Source organism: Microtus oregoni, unplaced genomic scaffold (assembly GCF_018167655.1).
Source record: "Microtus oregoni isolate MIOR12 unplaced genomic scaffold, Mior012 000012F_ref0000307, whole genome shotgun sequence".
In the NCBI taxonomy this organism is placed as follows: Eukaryota; Metazoa; Chordata; class Mammalia; order Rodentia; family Cricetidae; genus Microtus; species Microtus oregoni.
This window is the reverse complement of record NW_024543071.1, coordinates 12,149,999-12,174,923: the sequence shown is the minus strand read 5'-3', so window position 1 is coordinate 12,174,923 and position 24,925 is coordinate 12,149,999. Positions and strand designations below refer to the sequence as shown.

Sequence of the window (24,925 nt, the reverse complement as noted above, 5' to 3'; positions counted from 1 at the left end):
GTACTTGAAAATATTTTAATGGATTCTCTCTCCTTTAAGGTATTGACTTGTTAAAGGCCCATTGGCCTGGCATCCTTTTCTATCGATTTTTTTTTTCATTCTTCTCTCGTTAGCTGTATTGTGGCCACACTCCCCACTCCAGTGATTAATTCAGGCTCATTCCTAAGAAGAGGACTGGAGAATACAACAGTTTCCCCCATGTTTCATCACAGCTGACACCTTTTAATCTCTCATGTTTCTTCAAAATTGTTAGCTTCTTAGAAATGCTGAAGACATCTGTCTCATCTGTATACCCTGGTGCTCTCTAGCTCACCGCCATGCTTTTGTCTCGTTAGTATTCTCCGTATGCAGTGATTATGCTTTTGAATGTTTTGTTATCATCTTTCTTTACCCAGTAGAGTGTAAGAGCTGCGAATCTACCTTTAAACTTCCCTTACGTTAAAAATCCAAGCGCCAACTCTACAGTAAGCATTTAATAAAGAGTTGCAACATGTTTTTGAATGCTGTTCTTAGGAGAGACAAAAACCTTCCTACTTCTGAGAGTATGTGGATATCCCTCTGCTCTCAGCTAGGTGGATGCTTCCTATGTATTCAGTCAGAAGCTGAAGTTCCGTTTGATATTTGATAGTGATCATCACGGGTTAGATGAAACAGCTGATGGCTCCAGCATCAGCCCATAGTTAAGGAAGGGGATTGGGCAACGACAGAGTTGTATTTGGGTTTCTCTGCTGCAGAATATCAATGTACACTGCAGTACAAAGAGCGTTTGTCCTTACACAGTGGCCTCCCTTCTCTCATCTCCATGTCGTACAGCTATTGTCTAGAAGTCATGTTTTTAATTTCCTGAATTTACTAGAACTTTAACAGGTAACTAAAAGTCGCTTGTGTAGCGTGACCTTGCCTGCTCCCAATCTGTTCTTCATTCTTAGATAACTTGACTTCAGTGAGATTTATTAAAGTAAGATATATAAATTTAAATTTCAGTGGCAGGGTCCTTTCTGTGTTAGAAAATCCTTTGAAAATAAGAGTATTTTCCCATCTGGGAAGACTATTTTTAGTTATGAACAACAGCTTAGTGTGTAATGATTCTAAGTAGATATAGTAGTCACCTTAAAAGTATAACATGGACATTGTATTTCATACTTTTCTCACTGATGTGACAAAGTACCTGAAAAAAAGCAGCTTAAAGTAAGAAGCAGTTTCTAGTGCTCATGGTTTAGGAGGCTCCAGTCCATCATGGAAGCAAGGATATGCACTGGAACTCTGTAATGAGGAGGGCAGGAAGCAGAAAGCAAACAGTAAGTCAAGCCAGGTTATAAAATTCTTAAGCCCTACCTACCCTTTTTGACTCACCTCTTCCATAGAAGATATGCTTCCTAAAATTTCCATTGTCTGCCAAAAGACCCCTACCAGCTTGGAAGCAGATCCTCAAACCCATGAGGCTAGGAGAACATTTCACACTTGAACCAGAGTACCTGTGTCCCTCGCCAGACTGACTCCATCGAGGTCCACTGCCTTTGCTTATGCCACAGTACAGATTTGTCTATGTCTCCTTGGTTCAAATCTGACTCCCCCCCATTGCTAGGAGGATTCACAAGTAAGAAGGGAAAAAAAAGACTACAAAGTAGTATTTCTTTCCTTAACCTATCTATCAACATTTCTGGTCTGTATAAAAATCTTAACTCTTACATTCACAGGTTTTTCTTCTGGGAAATTTTCTTAATTTCTGTGCCCTTATCTCCTTGACTGCAAAATAAAATATGAAACACATTTCTCACTAGGTCCTAGGGATAAATAAATGAATTCGTAAGTGAATGAGGGCAGATCATTAATATAGATAAGACGCCTACATGAGCTGTGTACCGCATACACCTACAACATATGGTAGCTGCTGCTGCTGCTGGAGTTCTACCCCAGAGTAAGTGATCCCCATAGGATTCACACCAGAGAAGTCAGAGCTTGAGCACTGTTAACTAAGCACTGTTTTCAAAGTTGTACCTTTGGATCTTACGCGATTATTTTAATGCTAGTGATGGTACTTAAGGTGGTTTTGAGGCCTTCATTGGGGACTACTGTCAGAATCTAAGTAAAGCAGGTTATGGGGTATAGTCAGAAGCTTTTCTGTCCTGACTGCCCACTCCCTGCCACAGTGAGTGCTTCCAAATTGCCACACAGAGGCTAATATTACTATAAATGCTCAGCCAATAACTCAGGCTTGTTACTAGCTAAATCTTACATCTCATTGAATCCATTTCATTGATCTATGTATTGCCACATGGGCAGCTGGCTGGCATCTCTCTCAACCTTCTTGACTCTGTCCTTCCTCCTCCCATCATTCTGTCTGTGCCAAGCTGTCTTGCCCAATCTCTTCTTGTCGTGCTATCGGCCAATCAGTTTCTTATTAACAATGAGCATAATCCACAGAATTTCCCCCTTTTTTTAATTAAAAAGAAGGTTTTTAACCTTAACAGGGTGAAATTATACACAGCAAAAAGTTATTAAGTAAGAATTAAAGCAAAAATATCCAATCCATTTGCATTTAGCAAAATTAAAGAAAATAATCTATTATATATTTTATCTTTGTGATTTCAAAGTTTTGCATATAATTTACCTTTTATCATAACTAAGGAAAACTGTAACTATAACGATCTAGTCTTCAACTCACTAAAGCCCCCAGAAGGGTGAGGTGTTTTCTAATGATAGGGACATCTTGCAGCTTGGACACTCACCTAAAGCTCCTCTATAATGTTGGAGCATCCAATTCTGGCCTATAGGTCTATCATATCTGACAGACTTTCCTGTGAAGCAAGATATTCTGAAAGATTATCCTGCTTTGTCTTTGGAGAGTTTGACAGTTACCTTTATTGCATCCTGCTGGTCCAGTTTGGATAGGATATTGTCAGCCATTGAGGCAAGGACAGTTTCTTTGCCCACATGGTTAGCTTTTTCTATAAAGAAAATAAACTCGATATGGAGCTTCTTTGATACCCATCATCTTCTGAAGCAGTTGGCACTTCCAGGAGTAGAAATGTCTCATAGTCATCAAAGCCTCAAGTTATTAAACATATTAAATGCCATGTTCTGTAGGTCTTTGAAGCATTTGAAGACCAACTATCTAAATATGTGTATGACCTTAAAAAAATACTTAACATGACTGTAAGTTTTACTATTATAGATGACTATTAATCTATATTTCTATATTATATATTACATTTTTAAATAAACTGCATAAACACAATACCTTAAACAAGAGTAGAAACATACACAGAATAATAAAATTAATTTTAAATTTGTAACAATAAACCAAAATCCATACTATTGTAAAATATTTAAGATGAATAGAGGGTTTTTTTTTGGTTTAAAGTAGATTCAATAATCTTTTTACCCTACCATTTTTATAACTCCCCTTTTCTTTTTAGAATGAGATCCCTGAATCTAATCTCCTTTGTTTAGCTTTTTTTATGACCATTATCAATAACAACTTGTAACCACCACCCCCCTGATGATAATAAATATCCATAACCATTTGGGGGGTATGGCCCTAATTTTTTAGACTACTTCCTATTTATTTATGGGCACTGATAATCTTTGAGGTAACTTTGAGGACATTGGGATAATTGTTAAGTCTTGGCTGTAGTATTCTGTGAGGCTGTATCATCTTAATCAGTAACCTGGAAGCTGATCTGGATGCTCTGATCACCTGGGACATTGTTTTCAATGGTGTCTAGTCCCCTTGCTCTGAAAATATATAAACTTTTAAAGGTAACATATATATCTATATTAATACAAGTATAGATTGTGTGTTGTACATAAATCAGTTAAATATGATTTTGTTACATATTTGAGCAGATAAAATATACATTGCATGTCTTGTAGTTCTTTTAGATTTAGTTTTTTGTGTTTGTAGTCAGGATTTTTAGGATGTCTTCCTCAATCAAACCTGATTTTTTTTAACCCAAAATGAATCCACATCCTCTCATTTCCTATGGAAAAACAAGCATAATCTCTCTCCCAAAGTGACACATCTTTTGACTTAAATTTTGAAATCAAGATAATTTTGAAATATATAGGCTGGTTTAATCTAGCAATTTCCATAATCCAAGGTCTCTCAACAGCCAAAAATTTTAAAGACAGCATATTAATATACACAATCCAGACTCTGTGTATTTTCCATCTTTATGTGACATTTTCCCTATGTATTATTTTACTCTTCTTTACGATTTTATTTTGATATATATATTTTGGTTTTTCGAGACAGAGTTTCTCTGTAGCTATGGTGCCTGTCCCGGAACTAGCTCTTGTAGACCAGGCTGGCCTCGAACTCACAGAGATCCGCCTGCCTCTGCCTCCCGAGTGCTGGGATTAAAGGCGTGCGCCACCACCGCCTGGCTTAATACTATATTTTTAATTTCAGGCTGTATATACTCTCCCTCTTCTCTCTTCCAAGCCTGTATATATTTTTACATATACTGTAACCTGTTTAAAGATTTTTTTCTTTCTGAATCTCTCTTTATTGTATATGTATAACCTTTTCTGTCTCTGTGGGCAAACAAATAAAAACAAAACCAAAACCACAAAAACTGCTGTGTAATGTAGATAATGGCACATTTACAGCCAGCTCTGAGAGCCATGCTTACTGTCCCAATTCTAGGAAGTTTCTGTGTCCATGTTACCACCTAGTAGTGTGTGGCCCTTTGTTCATAAACATGATTTAAGTATTTGGTAGCTAGCAGGGGCTCTTAAAAGAGCCCCCACACACCCTTTTTGGTGCTAGTACCAAGCCAGGAAGCCAGCTGTTTTTTTTTCCTTTTTCTTACCCCCACCCCAAGACAGGGTTTGTCTGTGTAACATCCCTGGCTGTCCTGTCCTGAAACTTGCTCTATAGACCAGGCTGACCTCAAACTCACGGAAATCCACCTGCCTCTGCCTCCTGAGTGCTGTAAGCCATCTCTTAAAGGAGCCATGCCTCTGCTTGCCCCCCTCCGCCCTTGCAAACATGCAAACAGAGCTTACTAGAGAAAAGAAGGTCACCAAAAAGCTATGCTTGACTCTGTTTTTGTGTTTAGAATCCTTTTTAAAGCCTTTTTTTAGGTCTTAAATGGAAATTCCTGCCCCACATTCGGATGCTTCTCTTCCACCCACACATTCCCAAATAAACACATAGAAACATATTAATTGCAGATGCTCTATTGATAGCTCAGGCTTTTTACTAGCTAACTCTTAAATTTAAATTAGCACATGTCGTGGGTTTACATGTCATCTAGCATGTCTTGCTTTCTAAGTGACTGGCTGTCATCTCTTTCAACTTTCTTGACTCTGCCCTTCCTCCTCCCATCATTCTCTCTATATCATGTCAGGCTGTCTCGCACAGTCTCTTCTTGCCTTGCTATTGGCCAATAAGTTTTTAATTAACAATGAGCATAATCCACAGCAATAGGGGAGAGAAGGGATGCCTTGCAATGCATTCTGTGGTTCTTAGATTTGTACTGATAGAAATCTCACCTGTATTCAAGACACTGTAATACTGGCATATTTACCAAGGCCATTAGAATGGGAGGAAAATAAATAGTTTGTTCATAAGTTACCTGATTATAGTTACATAAATGGTTGAGGCAGAGTTGGGGTTCAGATGCAGGGATGGCTAAACCTTGGCTCATTGCTTCTAAGATATCTATTGTTCAGGAAACCAAACAGGTTTTTATTATTTTAAGATTTCTTTTATTATTCAGAAGGAATAGGGTCTCCACATTTAGTTCTTCTGAAATTAAAACTCATCTCCAAATGACCCAGGGTGACTGCTCTAAGTGAAATTTAATATAGACTATTTCATTAACTCTAAAGACAATTTCAAATTTTTTTTTTACCAGTGCTAGTGGAATTTTAATAGATATATGGTCCCCACAAAGACATCACAGATTTTTCTCTATAAGGTACTGGATATATGCATTTCTATTATAAATAATACCATATATTATAAAGAAAACATAAAACACTTGAGATTGGTGCAGGGCCAGTAAAAAGGAGAGACCCAGTCATGTACCTGGTCACAATCAGAGTATAACAATAACCACAACAGTCATGTAACCTAAATGTGTGTTTCTACCACATCTGCATATGGAAGAAACAGCCTTTGATGATAATTCCTGACTTATTTACAGTGGTTTTAGGGTAAATATTGGAAATTGGCCTCTTTGATTTTAAGTCAGTGAGTATCAGCCTTGGCTTTGAAATAGTTTTTCAGAGCTGAGAAAGATGGCTCAGCATTTAGAGCATTGGATTCTTCTGCAGGGGACTAGCGTTCGGTTCCCAGCCCCCACATAGGGGTTTATAAGCATCCGTAACTCAGTTCCAGGGAAACTGATGCCCTTTTCTGACCTCCACAGACACTAGGTACATACACAGTGTATATGCCTAAATGCAGGCAAAGTACACATAAAATAAAATAATAAATTGATTTTTAAAAGAAAAATTAAATATTTTTGTTTTGATCTTTTTTTTTTTTTTGGTTGTTTTTGAGACAGGGTTTCTCTGTGTTGCTTTGGAACCAGTCTTAAAACTAGCTCTTGTAGACCAGGCTGGCCTTGAACTCACATCCTACCTCTGCCTCCTGTATATGTATTGCTTTTATTGGTTAATAAAGAAGCTGCTTTCAGCCAATATCTTAACAGAATATTGCCTGGCTAGAAGATATCTATCTATCTATCTATCTATCTATCTATCTATCTACAGAGAGAAAAAAGGTAGAGTCAGGGAGAAGTCATATAGCCACTGCTGGAAACAGTTGCACTGGGACCTTGCTGGTAAGCCACAGCTATGTGGCAATACACAGATTAATAGAAATTGGTTAATTTAAGATGTAAGAGCTTGCTAGGAATTTGCTAGAGTCAATGGCCAAACAGTGTTGTAAATAATATCATTTCTGAGTGATTATTTTGGGACTGGACAGCCGGGAATGAATGAGCAGCCTCCTCCAACACCTATAGTGTCCCATCTGGGAGTTCCCAATTCAATCAGTTCTAGCCCTCATCACACACATCCCATTTAGGTTCATCCCTGAACCAGAGCAGGCATTTTCCTATGGTTACCCTGGGCAACATGTAAGGCTGGGGATATAACCTAGTTTAGTAAGTTTAGGGCAGTCATAGGATAGGAATGGTGTGTTTAATATCTCCATATTGGTAGGAGCTAAAAGACACACAACCTGCACTCACAAAGGGCAGATAATTTGACTTAAAGAGAGAAACTTATTGAGTCTCAGCAGTATCTACCTGTCGAATGAAAGGCTCAGGTAAAAAGGGTAACCATCACAGACAGATGGGAGTTTCTACTTACAGGCCTGAAAGATTCCCAGCCTACAGTTTGCTATGAAGAGCTACTGCAAAGCAGCCTCCACCATGTCAGGGGTGAGGCACAGGAACAAATGCCCACCCAGGAGAGAACTAAGGTTTCCAATATAGTCTCACATTCTAGAGAGGGACTTGCTCCAAAGCCCTGGGGGTGGGGGGTATCCCAGTAGAGGCTAGCCCTCTGGGAGAAGAAAATATTTGTCAGTGATAACTCAGGAAGTAGCCCCCTTTTTCCCCATTCATTCATTTTGCTCATTCATTCATAGCTTTGGCTGAGTACCTAGTATGTCCTGGGTGTTGTGGTACTCGTTAATATTAATAACATTAATTTCTCATATAGCTCTTGGAAGAGTTGAACATTTTATAGATAGATCCAGTCCCTCAAGATAGCAATATTCTAATTTCCAAGGCCTGAGATTTAGGATACCATGGTGGTTTCTTCCATGTTCAGTATGGAGTCATATCCCCAGGGTAAGATTATCTAGTAGAGATGCAGAAGACAAGGGAAAAGGAATTTGGGGGAGCCACACACCTCATTTTTGGTGTACCTACGGTTCATCTGACCTTTGGTTTTATGCATTTTGAGCATAAGTGAGAGTATTTTTTCTATAGCAGACTACCTAAACTATAAACAAGACAATAAACAATGTATAAATAAGAGTTACTGCACCAGAAGATGATATAACAGAAAAGAAAAAGAATATAATAAAGTATTGAGTTTTATGATCCAATCCTGAGTCCATTAGTAGTACTAGTCACATGTGATTGTTTACATTAAAATTCAGTTAAATTAAAATGCAGTGTCTTTGTTGTGCTGGCTAGTGGTTGCCATAATGGAACATAGCTATTTGAAATATTTCCACTGTAGATAGTTCCGCTAGACAGAGCTGTTTTTTTTTTTTAACACAAGTGGAGAGGTGGTTAGAGCAAAGAGCTCACTGCACAATGAGATTACATGTAATCATGGATGACTGTATGCAGGGAGTGCTAATGGAGCTATACAATTTAATTAAATAAAATGAGCATATGTTTATGAAAGTGGGCAACAGACTGACTTAAAGAGAGCAGATATATATGCAAGCTCTCAGTGGGGAGAAGGATAAGACAGGTGTTTCTAACGGGATTAGATCCAAAGAAATGCTTAAGGGATGATTGTCAGGTTTTCTGAGTAATTTTTGGCTAAGCTATAACGGTCTCTTTTTCTATGACTATATTTGGATTCATACATCACCCAATGAGGATGATAATTGTTATTCTTGTGTTAGCTGCTTCTGTTTCATGAGTGTTCCTACTAGGCCTGAAAAGATCACCTGGTCCCAACCCCATCCTGTTGCACTCATAAAATGGGATCAAAGTACGCATTAGGCATATGTCCTGGAATCTCTGCTGTTAGCTGGGAAGGTAGTGAGACTGTGCTGGCCTCTGCCTGGCCTGATCTCTCACAAAGACCCTTGAGCTTATTGGGAAGAGACCTTGGCTTTCTGATTGGTCAAGAGTTTGAGAATGGGCTAGAGAAATAGCTTAGCTGTTAGAAACATGCGTGTACACACACACACATGCACTGTTCTTGCATAGGAGCTGAATTCAGTATTTAGTTCTTAGCACTCACATTGGATGGCTCACAACCACCTGTAAATCCATCCAGCTCGAGGGAATACAGTGCCTCCAAAGGCATTGGCACTTATGTGCACACACACACACACACACACACACACACACACACACACACCTCTTTAGAATTTTAGAATGTCCTTCTTAGGAGCAGGGATCACGTTCTGATGAAGTGGTAGTGCTATGTGCCTGGAGTAGCTTTGTACAATGCCTGACAAGCCCTTCATCCTCTTTCACCTGTTTCTTTCCAGTCCACAAGCAAAATAGATTAGATCCATGTTGCAAAACTACCCTTTTCTATGGTGACACACACTTTTTATTTTCTCAACTGTCCCTGCCATTTCTCTTTCTTAATCTGAGGCTTTTCGTTGGGTAGGGTTTGGACTATATACATATTTTTTGAAATGGACAAATTTTGTTTTCCTAACCAGGTAGATATTCCTCTGCTTTTATAATCAAGCAACACACAGGGGTAAATTGTGTTTTGCGGTAAACAGCCAGTATGTGTGTGGAATCTGGCGCATACTTCCCTGAGGCAAAACAGATTTTCTGGTGTATTCTGTTCAAATCTCACAATTTATCAGTTCACACCTTTCCCCAGGAAGCCGGAGCAGCGGCTGTTTGTTTGTTTAAATCCTGCAGACTCATGAGCTGGGAGGGAGGCTGGACAGTGTGAAAGAGTTTAATATGCATTTAGCTGAAATTAATGAAGAAGTCCACAGCTTGGAGGAAGGCAGTTTCGGTTAGTGTTGTTAAATATTAATGAGGTGCTTTTGCTCTTTGGGGCAGAGCAGCACGCTTGATGCACCTTTTTTAATTACTGCAGTGCCAACAGGTAGCAGAGCTGAACAGAACTGCTGAGGTGCTTGCATTTTGCAAAGAGCCTTGAAAATGTTTCTATCTTCCCCAAGGCTGCATGAGAGAGGCATCCTCCCTTTCCAGATTCCCAATATTTTCTAGGGTCAGCAGGACCGGGCAACAGGTTCATCTTATAAAGCCATAGGGGAGTTTTCTAGAACTAGTCTGTGTATACCACAGTCCAGTATTTCCGTGCATAAATAATGCTTGGGAAGTCAATGCTCAGTGGTGTGCTGACAATGTTTAACTCCTGGGAACACACGCCGAATGCCGTGCATATTCCCATGGTGGCCGATTTCATCATTATGCCAATGAATGAAGGGCTGAGAAGAGCTAGGCAGTCGCCCCACTTTCTATAGTTTTCCCGCCAGACAGATATATGGATATAAAAGACCTTGACATTAATAACCTAATGATATTCTTATGTAATTTAGCATATGTTGTATGTAGTAACTAACATATACACAGCATGTTATAGCTATATAAAGCTAAAATGCAGTAAAGCAGTAGGAAATTATGTTTTGTGTATTTTTATGGACTTTTAAATATAATTTATTTGAATGAAGTATCATATAATTTAATTTTTAATATTTGCTTTAACAACCACTAATTATCTTACAAAATTCCCCGAGTTTTAAGAGCCAGATTCCATGGGCTGTTTCAAACTCTACTAAGTCCAGATGAACTATGGGCCAGGGGCTCTCTACTAGGACCAGACACTTGTCAAAAGAGTCAACTGACAGAAATGTCTCTTTGCTTTCCTTTCTTCCAGCTTCATTGAAGCATGGTTGCATCAAAGCTGCTCTTGCATTCTGCCTTTCTGTTGATTGGCAGCTCTGCTCACATTCACTCCAGACATCTTTTGGGCCTTTGGATATACTTTCTGCAGTTAACCCTACAGTGTCAAGAAACCTCACAATCTTTTTACAGAAATAGACACAGTGCAATGGAGCAATTAGAGGGACTGTGTTCTGGTGCAACTCTGACGTTAATTCGCTCTATAATATTTATTACCAGATGATTTAATTAGTGAACAACATAGTTTCTGGCATAGGGTAGCCCTGAAAAGTGTGTGCCGTAAACTAGGGATAGGCTCATATAACCTAAATATGAGAGAAGAGTTAAGAAGAAGCTGCAAAGCATAGAAGGTTCAGTGATCCACACCCAGGGCTTAACATACAAAAGGAAATAAAGTGTGCTAAAAAGTAGCTAGGAGTAGTCTGGAGTTACCATGTGGGTAGTAATGTACATGGTCTCACCCATCAATCAGTACTTCTTTATGCAGTGTTAGGTTTGGGGTGTGAGGTATACGGACTAAAAAAGCAATTGAAGACAGGTCTTGTCAGATTCGTCTCATGGGTCAAGGCATACAGTGAAGGATAAATGAGGCACCATTGAAGTGACTACCCATCTTCCTTCCATTCCTGTCCTGCATTCATTCTGATAAGTCAGCAGTGTTTTCAAAGACTGTGGGAGCAGAACTAACACAGTGCGGAGAACCGCTTTCCTTTCTGTTCCATGCTTCGTGGGGCGGTGACCCGATGATGAGTTTGTGCTGTCTGGGCTTCAGGGGTTCTCTTTTGGTGATGAATGTGGAAACATGGACTGAGAGAGGGTGTGCTCAGTGAGTTCTGGCTGGCCGTAAGAGCAGAATCCCCTCCACCCACTTTATTACTCCTGACATTTACACGTCTAAGCGCCTCATACAACTCCAGAAGCATGTTATTCCTCAGATGCTGTGGCTGTGGTTCCGTAGAAGCACGAAAAATAACTCCAGTTTTATTTTATTTTTAAGAAAATGTATATGTCTCCTAATATGTCTAATCAAGAGAAGTTTGAAATTCTTTTGGCATACATATGCACACACACAGACAGACACACACACACACACACACACAGAGACACCTGAAAGCAATTGAATTTAAAGTAAAAAATATATATATATATAAATTCTGTGAAATCAATTTCCAGACAGTACACATTGAATCATTACATAGAAATGTATCTTGACCTTTAAAGTCATCTCCCTGGTTGCCATTTACTTATTTAATTAATTCTGTGATTCAAAGTTTGATTTAAATGTATAGTGTCCCTCCCCTCTCACCTCCAAGCCATTGTACCTGTCACATATTTGAATTCATGTACCTTCTCATCTAGATTTTTTTGATAATCCATTTTTCTCTCTAGACTATAATTCTAAATGATGAGACCATTTCTGAAAACATCCTATTGTTTTAAGGCATGGACATTTACCCCAGTGGACCTAATGAAAACCATGAGCCATGACTCTGGGGAGGCAGTGGGACATGTGCACATTTATGTCTGCCTTCGGGTGTTTTAATATTTGTACACACTTATCATTGTATCGTGTTTGTTTTCCTGACAGTGACTATGGCTATGAGAGACATGGGGAGAGCCAGTGTGTCCCAGCTTTCTGGTACAACCCAGCTTCCCCCTCAAAGGACTGCAGCCTTGGTCAAAGCTACCTTAATAGCACTGGGTAAGTCAAATGACTGAAGGAACTCAGTTCTCAAGTATGAAATAAAATGGAGTGTATCCTTGTTGAAGGAAATGAGTATTGAAAGGGTAATTTTGTGTCCAGAGGCTTATGAGGGAAGCTGAAGAAATGTTTAGCCAAGGATAGCTTGTTTAGAAACCATCAGAAGAAATTATCAGGCAGGAAAGACTCTGTAATTTATCCCTGGAAGATTATAGTTGTTGCTTACCTTTTGGGCCTCAACTGATTTAAGTTGATCTAAGTAGTGTGTAGCTATGACAGATGCTCCCTGGTGGGAGATCAGTGGGCATTCTGAAACAGTAACTCTTGACACATCAAAGAAAAATTCACAAGTCTCATTCTAGATACTTTTGGAATAAGAAGGCTAAGGGCACTTTCAGCAATTGTCTAATTGCTTGTTGTGCTCCGATTGTTCACTTAGGAATTATCCTCAAACACTTGGTGAAGGATGCCCTGGCTGTGTGTTGCTTTGCCCTTTTCTTACTGCTTCTATGACCCATGAAAGATCTGTAGAGTATGCAGATGGGACGGTGCCACGGTGCTCACGTTTTGATACATCTTTTAGTTGTCTGACTTGGGAGGTCCAGAGGGAAGCTGAGGTCTTCATTTGTAGTAATCCCCTACCAGGGGTAGAGAGGATCTGCTGTTCCACACCACTCTCTGAAAGGCAAAGACACTGAGTGCTCTGGACTCTCACCTCTGCAAGTATTTCTTCCGCCATCTTAGCCAAGTTATTCAGCTTCTCTTACTTTGACTCGGTATGGTTGCAAAGAGTCGTAGGTCCGATCTAAACATCTGCCATCTACGAAGGAAACAAAAACATGATGGGATGGGTGTGTTGGGTAGTCTGAAATACTTCAAAGCCATGACGTTTCTGGTAAATATTTGATTCTGAGGGAACTGTTCCCGTTGCCACAATGGACATCTCAGTCCTTTAATGTAGAGGTTTTGTAGGAATGTGTTCTAAAGATTTAAGTCATTCAGTGCAAATTGAGAAATTTCAACTTAAGGAGATATACCGTCAGAGAGCAAGAAAAACAACCTAATGGTCACATAGAATCATCAGCAAAAGCCAGCTTTTAGCCTTGGAATCTTTTAGAAATCTTTAGAAGTGATTTCTCTTAGGACATCTCATGTAATCATAGCACACATATATCTAGTTCTAATTTTAAGCAACATATGTATGCCAAAACAGCAAATAAGTAAATAAGTCAGGGAGATGAAAAACTATTTACAGTCCCACAAAGAATTTCCCATAGAATATATAGACACCTCCAATTTTCTTAAGTTTGTATTTAAGGCTATATTATACATTATCAACATGCTTAACATGGTAGCAAGCTAACAAAGGAAGCAATTAATATAATGTGTGCCTTCTGATACAAGTATGATGTTGATCTTGAGTAAAAACTAAATATCTTCTAAGTAAAGATAACCCAGAAAGATTAACTTAGAATAATTTAATTTAACTAAATCAGTGATAATCTAAAGAACGACTGTATGATTTGTGTTTATAATTATAATGTCTCATCATGTTTAAAACAATTAAAAGGTAAAAATGATTTTGTTTGATGTTACATGTCATTTCAGTATGCTATGCTAACTACATTTCTGACCTTTGATAGCCATTTGTGGATACCAACTGCCATGTTGGATCGTAAAGATACAGATATAGCTCAGCTGACAGTTGATAATGATGTATTATAATTTCATTTGAGCCAAGAGATACCTACATCATTTGGCTGGCATCACTTGGAATCTTTGGAAGAAGGTGTTGATAGGGTGGGTAATTCAGAATTGAGAGGGGTATTAAGGAGGAAAAGTCGATATAATGAAAGACAAGCATCATTAGAGTTTTGTGACTTTGGGTCTTTCAGAATAAGACGCTATAGATGAATGAATTATTCTTAATACAGAAGACTTGATAGCGATGGTGTTGTTGTTGGTGGTGGTGGTGGTGGCAGTGGTGGTGGTAATGGAGAAAAGTGGAGGTAGTGCGATATTTATCTTGTGGTTTTCTTAAAGCACCAGTTTTAGGAATGAGAACTAGATTGTGAATTTCCTGGAAATAATAACTCTGTGACTGATCCAGTTGCAGTCAAGCTCTTGGGTCAGAGGTCAGGGCAATTGATGTGGCATCACTATATTATATGAAGCTGTTGCCGTAGAAGTTGGTAGTGTTTGTAGGGAGGTTTTCCAGGCTAACCCCTTTTGTAAAGTAATCTTACTTTAGCAGAGTTGAATAGAGTTTCAAACCTGTGCTTTTAATGTGATGTTTGTGTTGAGCAAGAAATAAGGATTTAGCAAATGGAGAAAATGTGTTATAAAATAGCTCAGTGGCTCCAGAGTAAAAGTTACCATTGTGATTTCTTTTAATTTTATTATATGTTCCACTAATAACATCTTAGGATGGAGAAGAGATAGGGAGACAGCATTTGATTATAGGGACTTAGAAGTTTGGTGTTCTATCTGCTTCTTGGTACAGAGAAAGTTGGAGGGAGCCTTGGGGGAATAGAACAGGCCTCTAGCTGACAGAGGTGTGCTTGCCTTCCCTGCTTCACTAGCCCAGTGCCCACCTCCCCTTCTGCCGTGTAGGAGCCAGCATTGATTTTTCTTGGCTGGTTTAGACACTGAGCCGATCCCTGGTGCCCTAGGTGGGATCAATACTAATGTTTAAAGAGCTAGCCTTCCTGAGACAGAGGGATAGCAGCTCGTGAGGATTGTTTGTCTTGGGGAATAGCTGTAGTTTGGGAGACTTGGCTTTTAAGAGCAACTGTGAGAAGTTCTTTTTGCTTACTTCTTTTCTCTTGCCCTCCCTTATACATACGTGCACAGGCATGCGTGCACACACACTCCAAGCTGCAGCACTGTCAAAACTGTCTGTTGTCAACTCTCTTTAGGTATTAGAGGCTTGTGTTCACACACACATACATACATACATACACACACACACACACACACACACACACACACACACACACAAACACACACACTCCAAGCTGCAGCACTGTCAAAACTGTCTTTTGTCAACTCTATTTAGGTACCGGAGGATTGTGTCCAACAACTGCACAGATGGGTTAAGGGATAAGTACTCTGCAAAGACTCAACTGTGTCCAGGAAAAGCTCCTCGGGGTCTCCACGTGGTAACCACTGATGGGCGCCTGGTGGCAGAGCAGGGCCATAATGCCACCTTCATCATTCTGATGGAAGAGGTAGGTGACCACTTGGGTGTCTGCAGTCAGAACCCACAGCAGTAATGATGAAAGTGAGAGAAAAAGAAGAGAAAGGAAGCAGAACCTACTCACTAACCCCCTCCAGTCAGCTATAGTAAAGACCCAGTTCACAGAGCTTCTACGTTAGTTACTTGCTTGCTCATTCTCCTTCCCTCCCTCCTTCCTGCTCTCTTTCTTTCTCTCTTCTCCCTCCATCCCACATCCTCTATGCTTGGAATTGAACTCAGGACCTTAATTCTGAGCTATAGCAACAGCCCTTAGGTTGTTTGAGACAATCTCACCTTGATTCTTTTGACATAGTGACTCACCACATAGCTCAGACCAGACTTGAACTCACGGTGTTTCTTATGTTCATTCAAATTTGTGTTCCACATGCTTTCACCTCCTCAGCGCTGGGATTGCATTATGACCTACCTGGATATAGTCTTATCACGATAAGGACATAACCTCTAAACTATGAGGGGAGAAATTTTCTTCCAGAAAATTCAAATTATAGCCATCAACTTTCAGAGTCTCTCTTGCTTCATTCTAACCCTTAGGTTCACTAATTAGAAGAGCCCACAAGCCTTTAAAAGTCTTGACCATGTGAATGAGAGAATGGGGAAGATGATTGAAATGGTGTTGAAAGTTAGTTTTTTTTTGTTTTTGTTTTTTTTTTTTTTTGGTTTTTTTCGAGACAGGGTTTCTCTGTGGTTTTGGAGCCTTTACTGGAACTAGCTCTTGTAGACCAGGCTGGTCTCAAACTCACAGAGATCCGCCTGCCTCTGCTCCCGAGTGCTGGGATTAAAGGCATGCGCCACCACCGCCCGGCCTGAAAGTTAGGTTTATAGCGAACACAGCACTGGTTGCTTCTACATCAGCTACTAACTTCATTAGCTCATCACTTGTGTCTTTTGCAATCCAGACAGTAAAATCTGAGTGTATGCTGGCAGTCCAGGCTACTTATCTGCTTCTTGCTCCCTATGTGAGATGTTCCTTCTGCCTAAACCAGGGACTTTGCTAGCACTCTCTGCTGGAAGACTTGCCTGATTGACAATGCCCTCTAAATTTATATGCAAATTGCTTGGGGCTCTTGAGATCTTCCACAGGGGAGCAAAGCAAGCCAGGAGGTTTTTTTCTCACTAGTCTGAGCACTTCAGAGCCTTTAAAGTCCAAACCACACTGCAATGGAAGGTGCCGGCTTCTTATCCTGGCCTGGCAGACTCCTCACCCTTCACTCACGTAGCTACTTGAATTAGAGGACTTTGAGATTCAGAGGAGGTCATTATCACAGTTCCACTAGAGAGTTTTCGGGACCAGAGCTATAAAAACTTTCTCAGATGGATGTGAAGAGCCACGATCTTATCCATTTCAATTGCCTCCAGTTCATTTCCACTTTAATTTACATTTATAAACTCAAAGGTAGTTGACATTGTGTGAGGGTCAAGAGTGCATCCGTCAGGATGTTTTGAGCATCTATGTTGCTGTGGTGGGAGAGGTTCTAAGTGAGAAACGTGACCAGTGCACAGAGCTGAGGCAGAGGTTTTGAGGTTTTGGCTTTTGCTATAGTCAGAGGTTTTTTTTTTTTTTTTTTTTTTTCTAATAGAGGAAAGAATTTTGGGTCACAGATTCAGGAAATTCAGTCCATGGTCTCTGGTTGCCATAGTTGGAAGAGCTTCTTTGGTTATGGTGAAAAAGAGAGAATAGAAGAGAAAGCAGAAGAGATAGCATTGAGAAAGAGAGCCAGAGTGAGCAAGCAAGCATGAGTGAAAATGAGTGAGCTAGAGACAGACAGACAGAGACAGAAGCAGACAGAGAAAGAGACAGAGACAGAGAGACATTGAGAGAAAGAGACAGAGAGAGATTTACGTCCAACTTCCTAAAGTTTTAAACATGGCACAATGGCATGTCTAACTGGGCACCAACCCCTAACGTACGCTATTTCCTGGACATCACTTCATATCCAAACCTCATCAGTTAATAACTCCAGAATATAATTCTCTCTTTGTTCCATCTCAATATATAAGCAGATTTTTTAACCTTCTCCATTCTATGTCTTTATTTTATGGTCTATATTATGCATTTACTCAAAGTATTGATCTAGTATGAGGTATTTAGTAAGGATGGATTCAGTATTGCTTTTGAGAGGCTAACAGTCAACTTGAGGAAATAAAGCACCCACCTGAGTCACTAATATCATGTCAGAGGCAGTGTCCAAGGTGTGCTTGGACTTCCCAGAGGCAGAGACATCTGTGGGCTGACACACTTAGCAGAAGCCTTGGAAGAGAGGGTGGCTTAGACAGGTTTCAGGAAACCCTAGGCAAGAAAACAGAAGTAATTTATATATCATGCAATATTCATCTCTAGAATGTAAATAATGATCTACCTACTTTTGTTATTTTGAATATGTGTTTAATACATGTTAAGTGACTAGCATAGATCTTAAATTAAATAATTGAAATTAAGAATAAGAGTAATGGATATAATGGCATGATAATTAAAGAAATTAGTGTTTGAAGTAAGCTATCAGGACTTGAAACTTGGTTTTTCCTGCTGTTAGTTGTGTGGCTTTAATGTCGATAGTATTTTCACCTCCACTATAAAAGTGAGGATGGTAATACTTTCTACTGCTGTTAGAAAGTAATACTTCCTATTACTCAAACATACTTCCCTCTGGATGTTCATACATACATATGATCACACAAAGAAATGGGCGCAAAGCTTTCTATAACATAAAGTTGAGGGGACTACCTGCTTGGCTTGTTACGAAGGTATGTAACAGTGCTAGCTATTACCTTATTGTTACTATTATCATGACACAGAAAAGAATGTTCATGAGGAGTCAGGAGTACTTGGTCTTTCCATTTCAGAACATTGGATACCCTCTTCCTAACCACTATTGCCAGAGTCCTACCAAATCAAGCAGCCCCAAAGTTGGACATGCAGGTTTTCAGGCCTTGCCCACAGCTCTTCATGAATATTAGTTTGTGTTAAGGAGGCATCACTGTAGCATGTCAGGATTGAAATGTTGAAGCTGTGAAAATTGGTATCAGATAAAAGTCAAACAGAATCTATGAAGGGAACCAGATCAATTTCTGTTTGCCTGCAGGGTGACCTCCAAAGGACGAACATCCAGCTTGACTTTGGGGATGGCATTGCTGTGTCCTATGCCAACTTCAGCCCCATTGAGGATGGCATCAAGCATGTGTATAAGAGTGCGGGCATCTTCCAGGTGACAGCGTATGCAGAGAACAACCTTGGTTCTGATACAGCCGTCCTCTTCCTACATGTGGTTTGTAAGTAGCAGTGAACACTCCAGCTGCCCCCGCGCCACTCCCTTTTTTAACCAGTTGGCAACTCCATCTGTCTAGATTTTACTCTAGAGTTTCAAAGCTGAAGCCAGGTTCATTGTGGCTCCTAAAATCATCCAAGTCAAAACACTGAAATGCATATCCAGCTATAATTTAATTTCACGGTGCTGAAGTAGATTGCATATTTTAAATGTATAGGCAACATTACTGAGGTTCTTTACTTTATAGCACCATTCTGATAGGTTGGTGCACATGCATACTCTCATGTAGATAAAATGTCTTTTCCTTTTGCTTTAGAGATTCCTGAAAAGTAAATAAATATGGAAGCCCATCCAGATGATGGTCCTAGGTTCATTTGGCACACTAAGAGTAAAAAATGCAGATGTCAAACTAAATGTTCGGCTCTGTTGGAAGAGCCCAAGGAGGATCTGGGAAACACATGTTTCCATTGCTTTCAAGAATTGAATATGATTTAAAAATAATGATTTTCATACATCCAAGGTTATTTCACATCCATTGTATTGTAAATACAATTTTGTGTTGTGCTGTAGTCGGCTCCAATGAAACTGGCTGCTGCTGGGTTGAAACAGCATTGAAGATTCTGGGATATTTGTTTGTGCTGACTGCTTTCTGTGTGTTACTGAAACTTGAATCACGTTAACTGAAACATAAACAATGTTGTTTCTAGATTGTGGGCTCAGGGTATGTTTGATATGGGCTGACACGGATTCACTGCACCTCATCAGAAATACTTAGGGGTTTAAAGACTTCTCTAGTCTTTGTTTTAGAAGGAGCCTTTCCCATATCCATGAAGAAAGTATTCCAAGATATTTCATCATGATACTCAGAGCAATTGGCAGTTGAAAACTTAGAATTTTTATTTACTTCTGTATGTTCCTTTTAAAAATTTCAGGCTATAATTGGCTCTGGGGAACTGAAATTGTGCCAAGTGAAAATGGATCATCAGGGACCACTGTGTATCCCATAATGTCTTTCTAGTAATATGTCACATAAAATGAAAATTATAGATTTGAAAGAGTTGAAGTGAATAAAAGAAACCCATTCCTTTTAATGAGCCAGTGATTGTATAAACTCTTGTATGTGAATAGCACATTCCTAAAGGGCTCGTGGCCAGCAGTGAGCTATTTTACCTTCTAGTGAAAAGTATAGCGGTGACATATAATAAAAATGTATAGGAAGCAACCTGGACTACAGAACAGTTATATCTCTACCATGCCAATATGTAATACATACCTCTAGCTTAATTCCAATTTTTAAATGGCTTAAGTCGAAGCACTGCCTGGCCTTACAGGGTTTGGGGACCAATAGAAATGAACTACACAAGGCATGCCTAACCACTCACTAAGTCATTCAGGAAATAGCTATTGAGTTCTTAATGTGTGTAAGGGACTCTACTGGGCACTTAGAGTCATCAGTACAAATATGATGCTGCCCTTGTGTTATTTTCATCCTATCGAAGAAGAGCTACTTTAAAAAATGAGTCATAAATAGACACAGGGATGAAGATCCATATACACCTAATGCAGCCTCTCTGTTCCAGCATCACCAGACTAGGAGCCCATATGAGTGCTGCACACCCTTCTTCATGGGCTCAGGCTTTGGACTGTTTGAATCCTGATCATAATCCTTTTGACTGCCTATCCCTTACAAAACTTGAATTCTTCATCTTATCCCTTAGATTAAAAGAAATCTAAGAATCAAAGTGGGAGTCAAAGTAGATGATGTGTATACTAGGGGTACTCAAGACCGCTCCTAGGCATGGCAAATCACTAGGCAGAAACATAGAGGTTAGTACATACCTTCATCCTTGGCTATATTTTGTCCAGAGAAGACAGTCAAAAAAAGCTCAGCAAAGGAAAAGGCTTGAGCTATAGAGATGGGTCAGCCAGTAAAGTTTGCCTGCCGGGCAAACATTGAGATCTGAGTTTGCTGTTTGGATTCCCAGAACCCTCATAATACCCGTGGTTGTGGTACACATCTGAATCTTAGCACTTGGTGGGGAGATCACATGAAGACTGGTGTATCTATGGGACTGTTTCGCAAGCCTGCTTAGCCAAATCAATGAGTGGCAAATTCAGGACGAAGTCTTGACTCAAAGAGTAAAAGGAGAACACTTCTGATGTCAAACTCTAGGTTTCCTGAACATATGCACACATAAAAGCATGTACACATGCACACACATACAAAAGCATATATAAGCCACACACACACACACACACACACAGACACACACACATGACACACTAATTGCTTTAGCAAAATGTGGTGACATGTCGGGGGGCTTCTACCAGAGAAACTTGCTAAAGATTTGGAGTCCAAAATTTGTGATGGTCATAGAGTCATGTCTGATATACGCCAAACTTCCAAACTCTTAGTAGAAAGCAGATATTATGAATAAACAAATATATTGTTTTCAAGGGAACAACTCTTACCAGGTAATTATTGGTTAGGGCTATTCTCAAAGCCAAGTTCCTTTTGTGAAGGAGGGAAATTTCAGGGACATGTTATCATATATATTCACAGTATAGAGAACACTGCTCCACACTTAGCTTCCCACGTGATAAACATGTTAACATATATGTTCACAGTATGGAGAACACTCCTCCACGCCTAGCTTACAACATGATAAACATATTAACATATATGTTCACAATATGGAGAACGCTGCTCCACACCTGCCTTGACACGTGATAAACAGTATAGGTTGTTACAGTAATTATTAGCACTTCCTCTTGACTTTCTGCCTGATACTTGTACTGCAATTTAAAAATGAAGACAAAGAAAAAAAAAACTTTACATTCCTCTGTTCCAGGCACTTAGACCACACATGTTACTGATGCAGCCAAGAGTGGGGCTTTGTCTACAGGTTGAAAGAACAATATATCCTAGTACACACACACACACACACACACACACACACACACACTCACAGAAAGAGAGAGGGAGGGATATGCCAGAAATGGGTTTATACTGTGGGTTATGTGCACGAAAGAGGAAATGTTCCTTGAAACTTTTATTGTCCTCATAATTCCCTCCAAATCAATCATGGCTGCATTTCCCAGACAGTTAGTACAGTGGAAACTGTTCTTGGCCTCACCTTGGGCCATTAACTAACAAAAGAAGTTGTTAGCCACCCATAATAACCAATTTCACACAGATTATTGGACTTTCATCAAAAGCAAAAGAACTGTGTGACAGGAGGCTTTCTTTCCCATCCATTCAGCTCTTTTCTCACCTTTCTGTAATCTGTTCCCATCTTAAGGCCAAGATCTGGCTCAGGATCCATGCAGTAAAATCTGTTCTTAGTTATTGTTTGCAGTGATTAGTTTTGGTCAAACATGCTTGACCTGAAACTGGAATAAATGGGACCATGTTAGCCACAGAAACTCTACCCAGTTTATGTCTGACATCATCTTAGGAAGAAGAAAGTCATTTTGTTGCCTTTGGGTGTCAGGGAGCCCTCAGGAGAAGAGAAGGGGTTTCCAGGATTATGGTCATGTGCAGTTTAGACAAACTGTTAAATGCCTAAGGGTCTCATGAGGCAGCTTGGGAAGAGCTTCATGCCATTTGGGGAATGGAATGAGAATAGGAACATTGGCTTCTAGGATGGAAGAGCCATTTTTCAATCAAGGATACGAATGGAAGACCTAAGACTCTGCAGTGTTGAGTAGATCACCAGAATTCTCCTTTCCCTCCTAGGCTAGCCTCCTCCTTGTCTGACATCCCTCACTGGCCAGAGGAACACAAATCATTGAGAGATTTTCTTTACCTTAACCATTAAATATGAGTAAGAAGTTGCTGAAGAAGTTGGCAATGTTTTCTCGCACCTTGTGTTTCTGTGGTTGACATCAGGCAGACCATGTAGAAATAATACAGATTTTCTCATTTAAAATAATTAAAGTGTCAGCCAAATGTGTGTATGAAGTGTCAGGGTTGAAACTGTGTGCTGGTAAAGAATCTTGAGGTGCCATATGTCTGGAGTCAGGGCAGAGAGCTGTAGGCAGGAAGTATTTGCAAGCTATAGATGGATGGATGTTTTTATTTTTTTTCTTCATTTTATTCTTAAACTGACAGAAATCATATGTTAATCATGTACAGCATGATGTTTCTCAAACACATGCATAAATTGTGTGATGGCTCCATCAGGCTAATTATCACAAACATTACATCCCAAACTTACTTTTTCATTGGTGAGAACTCTTAAAAATCTGTTTTTTTTAAAGATTTTCCAAATGTAATACATGTAATTAACTATGCTTCACATCAGAGTGCAGCAGATTCTAGAATGTATTTCATATTCATTGACCAGCATCTCTCCCACCCACCTGTGTCACCCTCTGACAAGCAATATTGTATTGCTTTCTTTTGTTAGCTCATAGATCCCATGTGTGTGTGTGTGAGAGAGATCCTATGATATCCACCCACTCTGTGCTTAGCTAAACTCCCCTAAGATAGGATCGTGTGGGCACATACATGTTTTCTTAAATGTCAAGAAGAGAATATCTGACAAGTCTTAAAATCAGAATATCCGAGATGTAAAATGAATATACAAATCATTTTCTGCCAGTATTTCCCTCTCCTCTTTTTATTTTGAATGAATGACTAGTGTCACTTTGACCTAGGCTGTGTTCATAGACATCCTTTTACTGGATGGTGTAGCTTAGAGCACAGTGCTGTTTATGTTTTCTGAGCAAAGGGGAGAAGCTGTGTTATTATCATTTTGGAAGGCTGATGTTTGCTTCTCCTCTAGTTTAGGCAGCTATGTTCTTCCCTTTCTGTAAAGTGGCCTTGCAAGCCTCTGAGTGGCACTCAGTATGTCCTCCAGATGATGAGGCACAATAGCCAATTGTTAAAGTGGATGGAAAACAATTAGCAACTGAAGATAATGGAAGAGCCTTCTATATAATTCACTGACCTCAAGTCACAAAACAGGCTAATTCTCAAAAATAAAACAGACTGCTGTTTATCATTCTATTTAATGGCTAAGTGTCTAGTAAACTGGCTTTGTCCTTCCACTGGAGTTCCATAAGTATTCAAGGTGGGTGAGCTCACCAGATGTAAATTCAATTCACCTGTCACTCAAGAAATCAGAAACTTGATTTGAATTTCCTGTTACATGTCTCCTACAATTAAAGAACACACACACACACACACACACACACACACACACACACACACCCCTAGCATTTTAGGATTTGTGATCATGGCCTTTTTGTTTACAGGCATAGTCATAAAGAGAGATTAAACATCAAGGCTATAAAAAGTTGATGGATTGTTCTGGAAACATTAACACTGTCTTTCCCCCTCCTTTTCCTTTAGGTCCAGTGGAACATGTTCACCTTCGAGTTCCATTTGTCGCCATAAGAAACAAGGATGTGAACATCAGTGCAGTTGTGTGGCCCAGTCAAATGGGGACCCTTACCTACTTCTGGTGGTTTGGCAATAGCACAAAGGTTTGGCCCTCTCTCCTCAGTATCAAAGTTGATCTAGATTCCTATGTTCAAGTTTCTCTTAGTTTGCAGGAACTGGATTGTCCCAATAACTAACACATAGTGACGTTAAGCACACACAGAATTGAACAAAATATGCTTCCTGGGATAGGTCTTTACCTTAGTAGGGAAACTTCAAGTAACTGTTCGAAAGGAAGAGCACTTTGGGAAATGGTACAAATCTGCAGGCTCTTTTTCTTCTGTTTCCCATCTGTAAAGAGTCATTGAGTCTGTTTTGCTTTAGTTCCTGGCCTTTCTACTGCTATGGTGTACAATAGCAGGGCCATTGCTCAGCATCTCTGAGACTGAGAGTTCACGTGGGTCAAACACGAGCTAGATACCTAGTTGTCAGGGTGGGAGATAAAGTTGGATGACATGTAAAGAATCCCCATCAACACCTGCCACATGTTCTGCCAACACAAGTTGTTTTGGGGACAGTGATGAGGTGGCTGTGCCTTAGAGTAAGAAACAAGAAAGATCAACGGTTGGAACTTTGAAAATGTGCCTACACTCAGAGCCAGTTGACGATGATGCTTGTGTCAAGTGCTGATACTCAGAC

The 24,925-nt window shown here is 39.7% G+C and overlaps 1 protein-coding gene across 1 annotated transcript in view; it reads left to right on the top strand.

Annotated features, from left to right (window-relative positions):
• Sorcs3 (sortilin related VPS10 domain containing receptor 3) overlaps positions 1-24,925 on the top strand; it is a 624,769-nt gene that overhangs the window by 567,780 nt on the left and 32,064 nt on the right. Inside the window, exons 17-20 of the mRNA XM_041661922.1 lie at positions 12,202-12,315; positions 15,374-15,545; positions 18,655-18,841; positions 24,197-24,330. Of these exons, the coding sequence (XP_041517856.1) occupies positions 12,202-12,315; positions 15,374-15,545; positions 18,655-18,841; positions 24,197-24,330 (607 nt within the window). The remainder of the gene's footprint in view (positions 1-12,201; positions 12,316-15,373; positions 15,546-18,654; positions 18,842-24,196; positions 24,331-24,925) is intronic.